The sequence below is a fragment of the Delphinapterus leucas genome, chromosome 19, assembly GCF_059928025.1.
Source record: "Delphinapterus leucas isolate spDelLeu-1000000601 "Yukka" chromosome 19, BTC_Dleu_Yukka2, whole genome shotgun sequence".
Lineage (NCBI taxonomy): Eukaryota > Metazoa > Chordata > Mammalia > Artiodactyla > Monodontidae > Delphinapterus > Delphinapterus leucas.
Window position 1 is genome coordinate 62975858 of NC_143147.1, and position 13771 is coordinate 62989628.

Consider the following 13771-nt stretch of genomic DNA (forward strand, 5'->3'; position numbering starts at 1 on the left):
CCTCTGAATGGCCTCTCCTTCACCAGGAATCGCTCTGGTTTCTAGTCATGGAAAGTAGCCTCCCAGCACCGTGAGTGGCTGGCCCCAGGCCACAGCTTTTAGTCCTACTTCAGAGTTTTCTTCTTTTAGCTCCTAGGCGCACATTAATTTTTCTTCCTACACATCATTCTTTTAAAAACAGCACAGTTAACATTCCTGTCTGTGCGTGAAAGGTACTCTCTCATCCCTGGAATGTGTTTTTCCAGGGATTTCCACTTTTTTTCTTTTTTTTAACTTTTTATTTTGAAATGATTACAGAGTCATAGGAAGTTGCAAAGATAGCACGGAGACGTCTCTTGAACCTTTCACCCAGTTTGCACCAGTGGTGACATCTTACAGGATTTCCACTTTGATGCTTCCGAGTCTAGCTCTGATTTTGGCAAGTCTTTCTAGTGTCCCCACTGCTGTCCTCAGCCCAGGTTGCACTAGAAGACGTGATTAGGAGATGAGATTCTTGTCCTTGTTTTGCCATTATCTTTTTGACCTGAAGATACATAATTCACCTCAGCTTTAATTTCTCTGTCAAATGAGGAAGTTATTCGTGCATTCTTCAATCTTTATGTAATTGCTTAGCTGAAAGCTCAGCCCACCCCGCGCCCTCTTTGGAAGACATCACATGTCAGCCCCTGCCTAGAGCACCCTGTCCTGATTATTCTCCTCCTCAGGTGGAACAGTTGGAGAAGTTTTGAAACTGAAATGTTTAGGCTCATTTCTAAGATAATGGGCACAGTAAGAGTAACATAGAATTGATTAATTTTGAGCTGGAAGTTAAATAAAATGCCAGTAGCATGCAACAATACAAAGCCATACAGAACTATTTCCTGTTAGAAATAAATTCACATAAAAGTCTAAGGCACCTGCAAATTTTAAATGGAAAAGAATGACTTTAGAAAGTGGATTTAAAATGACAACTAACATGTTTATTATCATTTTTGATAATTCCCGTATAATTGTAATGGAGAGCTTGTTATGCATGAATCTGTTATTTGTAAATGTTACGGTCTTCACTAAAAATCACATGTCTTTTTATTTCTGAAATTAATTATTGGGATGAAGAGCACTGTCAATTTTTGTATTACGTTGTTTCAGTAGCATGTGGCTGGATATTTGTGATGGATCCAAATGAAATGACCAGAATTATGTGAGGAATGTGGATTAATGCTGGATGCTTTATGGACAAACAGAAAAGATTCTAGCCTAGAAGCATTATTGGAATTAGATCCTGGAGAAACTTTTGTCCAAGAGAACCAGTATGTTCTCCTGTCTCAACTTTTCATTAGAATAAATAAGTCACTGTACAACTTAAATTCTCCATTCCACCCAGCCTTTTCAGGTTTTTTATTTACTTTAATTGCAAGGCTCGAATCCTCTGCCTTGCGCACATGGTCTTGTGCTGCACAGGCTTTGGCATCGGTAGCCAATCCCTTCCAAGAATAATTAACTTTAGAGATGAGTAGCCTTAGAAAATACTTCTCGCCAACATAAGAAAAATGGAAATTGCTAAGAGTTATAGAGTAATACAGACAGGGCAGTGCTCCCATCCATGATAAAGTCCACCCATTAATTCATACTTAACAGAAGGGTTTTTTTTCTCCTTCCCTTGCTCTGTTTGTTCAAATTGCTGATTCTCTCACACCTGATGACTCTTCTCTCAAATGCCCATCCTTGGTATTTCTTTGAAGCCTTGTGCACCGAGGGCAGTCTGGGCCTCTGGATCTTCACTTGGGCATGTTCCTGCCCACCTTGCTTCACCAGGCAACCGAGGAGCAGCAGGAACGCTTCTTCGTGCCCACCTGGAACTTGGAGATCATTGGCACTTATGCCCAGACAGAGATGGGTCATGGTACGGTGCATTCAGTCTACCTTCTGGGTTGGGCGGGGCTCTTCGAGCTTAGCATGCATGGAGTGTCCACCACGTGTCAGCAGTGGCATATCCACGTGCTGTGTAAGATCTGTTTAAATGCAGTCTTTCTGCAGCGGCCAGGGTTTTCACACATACAAGTCTTGGCATAGACAGTGCTTTGGTCGGTGGAAATAAAAGCTTATATTATCACAGACATGCTGATTGATTATTCATGGTTCCCCTTCAGAAGGTCAAGAATTACAAGTCAGGCCTTACTTAATAAGTGATTTTTCAAGTTTACTGAAGTTGTATGGAATTTGTTTGTATATAGAGCCTGAACCCATCTCTTTTTCTTCATTACTATCTGGTTATCTTTGCTACTGATACCTTAATGAACTTGCACAGATTGCAAAAGAAATACAGATTAATAGAATGTGTGCTCTTTGACTTGCTGAAGGGAAATGAGTGGCTTATATAACCAAAACATGCAGCATTTTGTACCTTGACATTATTTGTGCCTTGATTCAGTAAATTCAGTAAAGTTCTGAAAGTGGCTTTGGCCACAGTTTAGAAAAAATAAGATAAGTTGTACGTCCGGGCAGTTGATTTCACACTCTGTATGTACTGCCTTTCTGCTTTTTAAAATATTTATTTATTTATTTATTTATTTATTTATTTTTGGCTGCGTTGGGTCTTCGTTGCTGTGCGTGGGCTTTCTCTAGCTGTGGAGAGTTGGGCTACCCTTCATTGTGGTGCGTGGGCTTCTCATTGCGTGGCTTCTCTTATTGTGGAGCACGGGCTCTAGGTGTGCGGGCTTTCAATAGTTGTGGCACGTGGGCTCAGTAGTTGTGGCTCGCAGGCTCTAGAGTGCAGCCTCAGTAGTTGTGGTGCACGGACTTAGTTGCTCCGCGGCATGTGAGATCTTCCCGGACCAGGGATGGAATCTGTGTCCCCTGCATTGGCAGGCGGATTCTTAACCAGTGCACCACCAGGGAAGTCCCTGTACCACCTTTTTTTTTTCTTTCCATCCCTCACCTGTCTTTTCCTGTGAACTGGATGGGGCTGGAGGTGGTGGCTGTGCCTGGTAGCATCCGTTCCACATTGGTATCTGTGTTTACCATTTGTTTACTTCTGGCTTCTCTTTTCCTACTCAGACATTTCAGAACAGCTGGTCTAGTGTATATTTTCCACTTGCTCCTTATTCCTGTACAACTTCATCTTCATTTGATTGCTAATTTGGCTTTCAGCTTCTGTGGTAAATAGTATTTTAGAGGATTTTCCTAAAACTCGAAGTGGAATACTGTTTGATTCAGTTGTGCATTTGAAAACGTTTTGTCATTACCTGTTCTGTTTAATATGCTACCTCGTTTTCTATAAAAGTTTCTTCTTTGGTGAAAGGAGTCTTAGTGTCTGATTCCTGGATTCCCACACAGGGAAACGTTGTGGATCACACATAAACTGTCCATTTCCGTTATTTAACTCGGGAGTTTCTAAGTGTTTCACAGTTTAAGTGTTTAATGAGATCTGGCATTATCAAAGCAGTTCGGTAAAAGGTTCTCAGCATTGGCTACAGGATAGTATTACTAGGGAGGGTGTCACTTAGAACATTTTTCTGTAACTTTTTTCAAATAATTTTGGCACGATTGTATTAGGATTTAAAACACGAATCCCTGTCTGTCTCCATTGTACATAAAATGGAAACTCTTCCTAGTCACACTAGTGAACCAGCCAGGAATAAGTTAAGGCTTAGTGTTGAGTCTGCAGGGTGAACTTGGACCTTATTATTGGACTTTTAGAAATTAAAAAAAGTGACTGTTCCAAGTCTTTTCCGCATAATGATTATAACTTTTTTTTTTTTTTTTTTGCCGCACTGCAAGGCATGTGGGATCTCAGTTCCCCAACCAGGGATCGAACCCGCGCCCCCTGCATTGGAAGCGCGGAGTCTTAACCACTGGACCGCCAGGGAAGTCCTGGTTATAACTTTTTAAGTTCTTGTTTTCCTTTCTAGCATTCATTCTGAAATAAATTCTCAGTTTACAAGAACTTTAGCCGAGTCTCTTCCTGTCACGTGTTCTCATTCTTTGTTATAATACAGAATTCCAGAACATTGCATTGGTGTGGTAGACACAGTACAAATGAGTTGAAATTGGCACACTAACAACTTAGATATGCCTTTAAAAGGTCAGTTAACTTCCCTGTTAAATTCGTATCCTGTGACCTTACGAAACTATGATTCTAATCTGCCTTTATTTTACATTTTCTTTTGGTTGATCTAAATAAATGTTCCATATCCACTGCCACAGAAGTGCACTAAATCAAGTACAGAAATGGAATATGCTTGACATTTATATTTTCAGCTTAATAGGAACAAATCAGGAAATTACATATTAATTAAGCTTAGGAAATTACGTATCTTGGTTATTAACCATTTGTAGTTCATCTACAGATGTTTTATTGTTGTTAGATTTTGTTACTCTCTGAGATGCTAGAGCTTTAAAGGACTGGGCAGGAGATTTTACCCTGTACCTATTTTTTCCTGTATTCTATCTGAAGTAGGTGTAATTCATTTTCTTAGGAACTCATCTTCGAGGCTTGGAAACCACAGCCACTTATGACCCTGAAACCCAGGAGTTCATTCTTAATAGTCCTACTGTGACCTCCATCAAGTGGTGGCCTGGTGGGCGTAAGTGAATTTTTTAACAGTTATTGGATGTTTTAAGATTTATTATAACGTGTTTAGAATGTAGAGCTTATATGAGAATATAATTTTGAAATATAGAAAAAGCTTCTTAGAGCTTAAACTATTCTAAGATATTTCACATTCTCTTGTGTTGCATGTTACAGATATTTATATGTTTTACAAAGCGCAGAAAGGGCAGCTATCTTACTCTGCTTTTCATGGTTTTTCATTTAAATATTCTCGTGTGTTAGCATAGTTTCCATAGTCATCATTTAAAGTAATTTAGTTTTCCCTGTTTGGTTAGTCATTTCCATACTGGAAAGCATTTGAGTTGTTTTCAAATTTTTATTATAAATAGCTTTGACATGAAATTTATTTAATATCGTCTTCCATTCTGAGTTATTGTTTTAGGATATATATTTCAGATGAGATTAGTGGTTGAAGGATTTTATTATTCACGTTATATATTTTAATATGGAATGTTACGTTTTGATAGGAAAAAAACTGGCATGCAAAAAAAGAAATATTTCTGGATGCGCTAACCAAAAATCTCTTAAAGCAGCTGTATCCCATAGTACGTTCTGCAATGATGGAATATTCTCTGTCTTTGCTGTTCAGTATGGTAGCTACTAGCCACTTTCAGCTTTTGAGCACTTGAAATGTAGCTAGCTGACCTGAGGGACTGAATCTTTTATTTTATTTAATTATAATTAATTTAAATGTAAACAGCCACGTGTGGCTAGTGGCTACTGTTTTGGAAAGCCCTGCCTTAAGGGAGAAAAAGGATGTAATTTAAAGTAATGTTCTAGAATTATCCTAAAAATTTATTTATGTAAATGAATGAAAAATAAGTAGAAAAGCCTACTTTTTAAAAATGCTATCAAATTAATATGCTGTACACTTTAAACTTAGACAACGTTATATGTCAATTATATCTCAATTAAAAATGTGTTTATATATATTTAAAAAATGAAGGATTGCTTTGCCAAAATTCAATGAATTTTAACAACTATCAGCTTAACTGGATTTCCTCCTGAAAACTAGGCATGACACTGTCATAAGAAAAGCTCTCTGGGCACACTTTATTGATGGAATCTAGTGTTATATTTAACATAGGCTTTTTTTCCCCCTCTTTTGTTTCTATGAAAATGTAAAAATGTTTGCTCACTTCCCTCTCTTGTTCTCTTTGATGTTGCAGTTGGAAAGACTTCAAATCATGCGATAGTACTCGCCCAACTCATCACGCAGGGGAAATGCTATGGATTACATGCCTTCATTGTACCTATTCGTGAACTTGGGACGCATAAGCCTTTACCAGGTTAGAACTGTTCATCTGATGTTGAGGTGAAAATTAAACCAATCAGTTTCTTCTGCAAACAGTATAATACATAACTAAAGAAGAGGAGGGAAGCCAGGAATCCCAGAGCATAAACACCTTGTGACTTTCATCTGCGGTAGGTATTACTGTTGGAGACATTGGCCCCAAATTTGGCTATGATGAGATGGATAACGGCTACCTGAAGATGGACAATTATCGCATTCCCAGGGAAAACATGCTGATGAAGCACGCTCAGGTATATTTAGACAGAAAATAGGAGGAGAGGTATCAAACGGGGATTTCAGTGGCTGTTGATAATCACGGGGTTAGAAGGATCTGTTCTTTTAGAAGGTACTAACAGATTTTTACTTCTGAAGCTGCTTTTATTATGACCATGAAATCAAAAGCAGTTGGCAGGTATGAAGAGCATGTTTTGTTTTGCAAAACCAGTGGGGCTCAAACTTTAGCATGCATTAGAATCACCTGGAGGGCTGGCTAAAACCTAGAGTGCTTGGCCCCCAGAGTTTCTGATTTAGGAGGTCAGGGTGGGGACTGAGCATCAGGTGATGCTGATGCTGCCTTTCTGGGGACCACACTTGGAGAACGACTTGCCCAAACTGCCACTTGGTTTTAACAGAGGGAAGCATCCATCTCATGTTCTTTTTCCAGGTGAAGCCTGATGGCACATACGTGAAACCCCTGAGTAACAAGCTGACCTACGGGACCATGGTGTTTATCAGGTCCTTCCTTGTGGGAGAATCCGCTCGGTGTCTGTCTAAGGCATGCACCATTGCCATCCGCTACAGTGCCGTGAGGCATCAGTCTGAAATCAAGCCAGGGTAAGGGTGGAGTCTGAGATGAGCTTGGTACTGAAGACCTGGCTTGGACCCCATCCAAATATCAAAATTCCCAAATGTGTTGTGGAGAAAGTGCATTTGCTGTAAAATTAGCTAGGATGGCAGTGTACTGAGTCTGAGAACCTAGACTTCCCTTAAGTGGAAGGCTGAGAATAACCACCTGATTATTACTTTTAACCTTCTAAGAAAAACAGTAATATTATTTGAGCTTTATAAATGAAATGTTGAAAACACTGAAGGTGGTGTGAAGATTCTAGTTGCTACTAACAGTTACAAATCGAGTATAGTGAAAGTGACATTAAACTTGATTCTCTGTTGTGTTCGTGGACATGGTTTATCCTTACAACTGCCTATTACTTGGGCATGACTCTTTGATAAACTTTTTACTCTTAAAGAAGGAATAAAGAAATTGATAAGAGCAGACCTGCTTAGACTTCAAATATTTAACTCAGTGCATTGGGTCTCCTCAAATTGTGGTCAGAATATAGTTTATTCAGCCATCTAGACCCCTTTAACGTTGTCTTCCTCCTGTGAAGTTAATGAACTTTGGTTCCGGAAGTTGCCATAAGATACAATTTTCTTAGATTGGAAAGACTAAGAAAAATATGAAAGTCAGCTAGAAAATCCTGTCCAACTAAGGCAGCTCATCAAGGTGGTTAAGGACGTGGTCTTCTGTAGCCAGATACCCTAGATTTAAATCAAGGATCTGCCACTTATTAGCTCTCTACCCTGGGTAGGTTCTTAACCTCTCATTTTCTCCATCTGTAAAATGGGGGTAATAAAAGTTAACCTCACAGGATCTTTATAAGGATTCGATAAATTAGTCTTTCAAAGTGCTTAGACCAGAACCTGGCACATAGTAAGCTCTGTGTAGGCCTTTAATTTTTTCTCCCCTTTTTTTATGTGCTTTAGTGAACCAGAACCACAGATTTTGGATTATCAAACCCAGCAGTATAAACTCTTTCCCCTCCTGGCCACTGCCTATGCCTTCCAGTTTGTAGGCGCATACATGAAAGAGACCTATCATCGGATTAATGAAGACATCAGCCAAGGGGACCTGAGTGAGCTGCCTGAGGTCTGCGTCATGTCTTGTTCCCTTGTGGGCACCCTTCTAGTTCATATTTGCCTATTGGATCATGTCCAGAGAAAATTAAACATTGGGATGTCTTGAAAAGAATCCATATATTCTCAAAATATAGAGAAAATTTTCTAATTGAGAGTGGATCAAAGGTGAAGATGCGTGGGTTTGTTTTTAAGTTTCAGAATTACTGTACCATGTTGGTCATTTATTAATCAGAGGAACTTAAGTGGTGCCATTTTTGCCAAGTAAAACAGTTCAGAAGGGAATGTGGGAATGTTACTGGTTCAGGCCAATCAGATGAGCATGCTTTTCAGTTTACATGGCGTAGCAAGTGATTTTGTTTGGTTTTTGTTTGGTTGTTTTGTTTTGTTTTGTTTTCTTTTGGCTACGCCACGTGGCTTGTGGGATCTTAGTTCCCTGACCAGGACCCCAGGTCCCTGGCAGTGAAAGCGTGGAGTCCTAACCACTGGACCGCCAGGGACGTCCCTGCCAAGTGATTTTGAAAGTGACAAGTGCTGTTAAGTGAGGCTAAGTGTGTCTCATTGGAATGCGGGCTGTCAGCACCACAGATGTTCTGATGGCCTGTGCTTCCCCCTTCAGCTTCACGCCCTCACTGCCGGGCTGAAGGCTTTCACGTCCTGGACGACTAACACTGGTATTGAAGCATGTCGGATGGCTTGTGGCGGGCATGGCTATTCTCACTGCAGTGGACTTCCAAATATTTATGTCAATTTTACCCCAACCTGCACCTTCGAGGGAGAAAACACTGTCATGATGCTACAGACGGCCCGGTGAGAATCTAATTCATGATTTCTCATATGTGTTCTCAAGAATGTTCGAGTCCTTTCCGTTGGTTCTTATTCCCATGTTTTCTCTTCTCATTATATTTGTTCCAGAAAGATGTCATTTTTGCCTTCCATCCTGACCCACGGTTTTTTCTTGGGGTCAGGCTAGTATGAAACAGTTGTCCCACAGCTTAAAGTCATTTCAGGAGTTCGTTTTATTTCTGTTTCATGAGAAGCATAGTTGCTGAAAGCATGTGTCCTGGTGACTTTCAGGTTCCTGATGAAAAGTTATGACCAGGTGCACTCAGGCAAGTTGGTGTGTGGCATGGTGTCCTACTTGAATGACCTGCCCAGCCAGCACATCCAGCCACAGCAGGTGGCCGTCTGGCCAACCGTGGTGGATATCAACAGCCCTGACAGCCTGACAGAAGCGTACAAGCTTCGTGCGGCCAGGTGAGTACACCCTCAAGAGCTGGGACAGGGCCACGGAGGCCTCTGTGGCCAGGGGCTTGATGGGAGAGGCGGGAGGCACAAGTCCTAGCGATCGCTTCCTTGAGCTCCAGTTTTCTAGTTCTTTTCTTTTTTTAACAGATTAGTAGAAATTGCTGCGAAAAACCTTCAAACTGAAGTGATTCACAGAAAAAGCAAGGAGGTAGCATGGAACCTAACTTCCGTTGACCTCGTTCAAGCAAGTGAGGTCAGCGATGGTCCTCTCTCCCCCTCCCCTTCTCCGTCCTTCACCACCCGCCTCATTTTCTTAGTGCAGAAACTGTATCACTGTTGAGTCTTTCAAAGGTTCTTGCACTCTGGTGTTTTCTTTTTTTCTAGGCACATTGCCACTATGTGGCAGTTAAGCTCTTTTCAGAAAAACTCCTCCAAATTCAAGAGAAATCCATCCAAGCCGTCTTAAGGAATTTGTGTCTCTTGTATTGTCTGTATGGAATCAGTCGGAACGCAGGGGATTTTCTTCAGGTATTTTCTAAGTTTAAGTCCTTTTATTAATGTATTTCTTAATTTTTTATAGAGAAATAATTGTGGTTTACTTCGTGGTTGTATGTGTATATATACACATATGAATATATTTATACGTACCTATGCAATATCTCTGTTTGCTTGCTTGTTTCTTTTAGGGGAACATCATGACAGAGTCTCAAATCACCCAAGTGAACGAGCGCGTAAAGGAGTTACTGACTGTGATTCGCCCTGACGCTGTTGCTCTGGTTGATGCATTTGATTTTCAGGATGTGACACTGGGCTCTGTGCTTGGCCGCTATGATGGGAATGTGTACGAAAACTTGTTTGAATGGGCCAAGAAATCCCCACTGAACAGCACAGAGGTAAAAAAAAAAAAAAAAAAAGTGTCTTTTCACCTTTTGAAATTGTTCATTTAAATATTAAGGCAGGAAAGGCCTCTGAGTGATCATCTGTGAAAGCTTTGAAAGCTCTCATGGCCACTTCGGACAGTCTCTTTATTTGAGCAGCAGGTTCTGAAGGGAACAAGGTCTTCCTGCAGTGTGCAGGTTTTTAGTTTTCCCCAACTATTTAGCAACAATTGAAAAATTTCAAATGTATACACAAATAGCATACTCCAGTGCATCTCCCCTGTACCCTTTGTCATGTTTCAGCAACTGTCTGCTCATGGCCAGTTGCATTTCATCTGAACCTCCCAGCTAAGAATTATTTTGAAGCAAACCCGAGATATCAGATAATTTTATTCATAGATATTTCAGTATGTATCTCTAAAAGATAAGGACTCTTCTTAAAAAACATAAACACAATGCCATTCTCACACCTAGACAAATTAACAGTAATTCTTTAATATCATGAACTACTACCCAGTCAGTGTCCAGATTTCCCCAGTTAGCTCAATTCTTCTTTTCTCCCCACTTCAGATTTTTTTGAATCAGGATCCAAATAAGGTTCAGATAATTTCTTGATTAAAAGTATGCTATTTTATTTTATTTTACTAATATATTTATTTATTTTTGGCTGTGTTGGGTCTTTGCTGCTGCGCGCAGGCTTTCTCTAGTTGCGGCGAGCAGGGTCTCCTCTTCATTGCAGTACGTGGGCTTCTCGCTGCGGTGGCTTCTCTTTTTGCGGAGCATGGGCTCTAGGCACACAGGCTTCAGTAGTTGTGGCTCGCGGGCTCTAGAGCGCAGGCTCAGTAGTTGTGGTGCATGGGCTTGGTTGCTCTGCGGCATGTGGGATCTTCCCAGACCAGGGCTTGAACCCGTGTCCCCTGCATTGGCAGGCGGATTCTTAGCCAGTGCGCCACCAGGGAAGTCCAGGTATGCTATTTTAAATTGCAAACTCCGTATCAGTAATTTTTTCTCTCCCTTCCCTGCAGGTCCATGAATCTTACTACAAGCACCTAAAGTCACTGCAGTCCAAGCTCTGAAGTGTCTTGAGGACAAGTTCAATCTCCCGAAAGTAACTGTACTCTACTCCCCTTATACCTGTCACACAAATTCATGTGGAATCTGTATCAAATTTAGAAAAGCTAGAGCAAATGATAAATTGACCCTTTTCTCTTTTTATAAATGAAAAAAAAAAAGAACAGATTTGGGATTAAAGGAAAAAAACAGATGTGTTTTACAAGTGCAATTAACGCTGAAAGAGACCTGTTAAGCATTCAGAAAAAGCTTTAAGAAATGCCGTGTGACTTCCATCTGTAATGCTGCTGATCCCAGGAGGCCAGGACTTTTGATAATTCGTAGAATTTAACTACTAAGTAGTTAATTATTTTCACATCTCAATTGCTAATCACTGGATATGCAAGTGTTTTTAAGCAAAGGTATTTTTTAAGTGGGGGTAGAACCCTTCCAAGCTTTCCTGCTAATTGTCCTACCACTCCTGCCGTGGGCGCTGGCTAGAAAGCAGGACTGAAGAAGAGGGATTGGGGAAAGAATCTAATCAGGAAACTTGGTGTGTGTGTGTGTGTGTGTGTGTGTGTGTGTGTGCGCGCGCGCGTGCTTGATACATTGGCATATTTCCTGCCTGCCCTCCTTTGCTGGTGTATAGTTCCTGTCTACCTGTTCACGGTAGCACTTTTCTAACACAAGGATTTCTTCAGCACAGGCCACTGCGGGTCACTGCCCCATGTGATTAGAAACTGATCTTCCACTGGAGGGTTTCCCTAAATTGCTGCTCTCGTAGCAGTACAACTCCCTTCGCCCCGGCTCCTTGGGAAGGGGTAGCAGCAAAGTTATCTCTACATATAACTTTTGGCAACTGATGGGACCTCCAAATCTTGATCTCCCTCTCTCTCTCTCTCCCTCTCTCTCCCTCTCCTGAGAGAGATGCAAAAAGAAGGAGAAAAAGAGAGTCACATTTCCTTCTTAGTAGAATAAGGGCAGGAAGAGCTATCAGTTATGGTTACTGTAACTTTGGTGACCATATTAACTAACTTTTCTGGAACAATCCAGATTCCCTCTATTCTGTCACTTTGGTGCAAGCTGTTAAAATGCTCGGTGGTTACAGTGTCTGGCCTCACAAAAATGAAAGCACCACTCGCCGCCTCTTACACCCAGGAGTCGCACAGAAAGATCCTTTGACAAACCACGTGTTCTGATTTTTGGATCAGAAAATATAATCATTGAAACTGTGGCTAAAGGATAAATGGAAGTTCCATAGGAAATCCGTTTCTTATTGTATATCTGGCATTATTTTCAGTATGTTTCTGGGAGCTTTTTCTGACTTGCTAAACAGCTGAAATCTAATTTATACAATCATTCTATATTTAAAGGCTAAACATGTATCTCTTAATGAATTTTTTCTTAAAATCAGTGTAAAACAAGTCACTTGATTTTTTGTTTTTGTTATAACTCTTTGTGACATCTGCCTCATGAAACCAGTTGTTCTAACATCAGTCTTGAGAATGTAGTATGTAATTCAGTGGAAATGTAGTTCCTGTCTTGGGACCTGCCATAAAATCTATCCCAGTGGAACGGGTAATAGGAGATAAGGTCCAGCAGAAGAAATACTGTCAGTTGACACAAGCCGTAATCTTTCCACCAGGAGCACTGATTGGTCATTGTGTTAAGACTGAAGTGAAAAAGCACTGTGTTCATCTCATTTGGGTGTATCTTTGACTAGATCAGATTCTGGGAAATAACAGAGAGTAAATTCAAATTCCTTAATGTTGACCTGTTAAATGTAGAATAGTTTCCAAATAGGGGTTAAAAATCTTATTCACAGAGGGATATCCACAGTCAGGATCTAAGGGCGTTTGAGATGACACCCACCCAATCCAGCTGCATAGGTCTGGGATCTAAGCAGGTTGGAACAGGTGGTGGACTCCACAGAGCCACCTTCAGTCCAGCACCTTGAGTCGCATTTAAACACAATCTGAGGTTGACCGTATTTTTATGAACATTGGAATGTTTTGTCTTGAACTTTGTCCTCTGTAATTAAAGAATAAAGATACCGTAAAACCTCACTAATTTGTTACTATCAAGATGGAAAGAACGTGCCACATAACTAAACATAAGTTTAAATTATGAAGAATTTTAAGATGCAGGTGTAGGTAACAGTAAACAAAAAAAAGGAAGGAGTGAGAACTGCCTAAGCAGATAAGGCTGAATGGGCTGTGATGCTGTCATTGCAGAGTATCTGAGTGCTCTGTCCATGCAGGAATACAGGTTTCTTGGCTGCTCGTAAGGAAGCAGCAGACCCAGCCTGCTGTCCCTTAGAAGCCAGACTTTGCCACAGATAAGTTTGGTTCTGTTGGGTTCTTTTATGAGCCGTTTTCACAAAGAGTACAGATAAATTTCAACCTAATCTCCAAAATGATGATAAATCTCAGTAGAATTAATGAGATTTTTCTGTTAGATGATACTTATATAAGCCTTTGAAGTTTCATAGAGGTTTTTGCTATTTGTAATGGATGAAGGTTGATACTTCCTCACGTATTTGGAGTTCTACTTCATGCTCTACTCAGTAGATACCAAGGTGTACTTAAGTGTTTGGATATTAGTGACCTCAAAGCACAGTTGGCCCCAAAGCCTTTGGGGGACTTCACGTTCCTGTCTTCAGAACATAGTACTGCTAAGTAGCAGCTTATCTTCAGAACATTCACTTAATTGCAACATTAACCACATTCAGGTACTTTCTGAGAACTCACTGCTTGTAATTTCAGATGCCATATACCTAGGGGTGTTTAACAGTTC

The 13771-nt window shown here is 40.6% G+C and overlaps 1 protein-coding gene across 4 annotated transcripts in view; it reads left to right on the top strand.

The window, feature by feature from the left end:
- ACOX1 (acyl-CoA oxidase 1) overlaps nucleotides 1-13036 on the top strand; it is a 22789-nt gene extending 9753 nt beyond the window's left edge. For 3 of the 4 annotated variants that reach the window (XM_022589552.3, XM_022589555.2, XM_089901660.1), the window contains 12 exons: nucleotides 1722-1882; nucleotides 4458-4565; nucleotides 5761-5880; nucleotides 6021-6136; nucleotides 6550-6719; nucleotides 7650-7812; nucleotides 8419-8609; nucleotides 8877-9056; nucleotides 9195-9300; nucleotides 9432-9575; nucleotides 9734-9940; nucleotides 10951-13036. In XM_022589552.3, the coding sequence (XP_022445260.1) occupies nucleotides 1722-1882; nucleotides 4458-4565; nucleotides 5761-5880; nucleotides 6021-6136; nucleotides 6550-6719; nucleotides 7650-7812; nucleotides 8419-8609; nucleotides 8877-9056; nucleotides 9195-9300; nucleotides 9432-9575; nucleotides 9734-9940; nucleotides 10951-11001 (1717 nt within the window). In that variant the 3' untranslated portion in view covers nucleotides 11002-13036. The remainder of the gene's footprint in view (nucleotides 1-1721; nucleotides 1883-4457; nucleotides 4566-5760; nucleotides 5881-6020; nucleotides 6137-6549; nucleotides 6720-7649; nucleotides 7813-8418; nucleotides 8610-8876; nucleotides 9057-9194; nucleotides 9301-9431; nucleotides 9576-9733; nucleotides 9941-10950) is intronic. The other variant, XM_022589553.3, reaches the window with a different exon arrangement.
- Nucleotides 13037-13771: the final 735 nt, after the last annotated feature.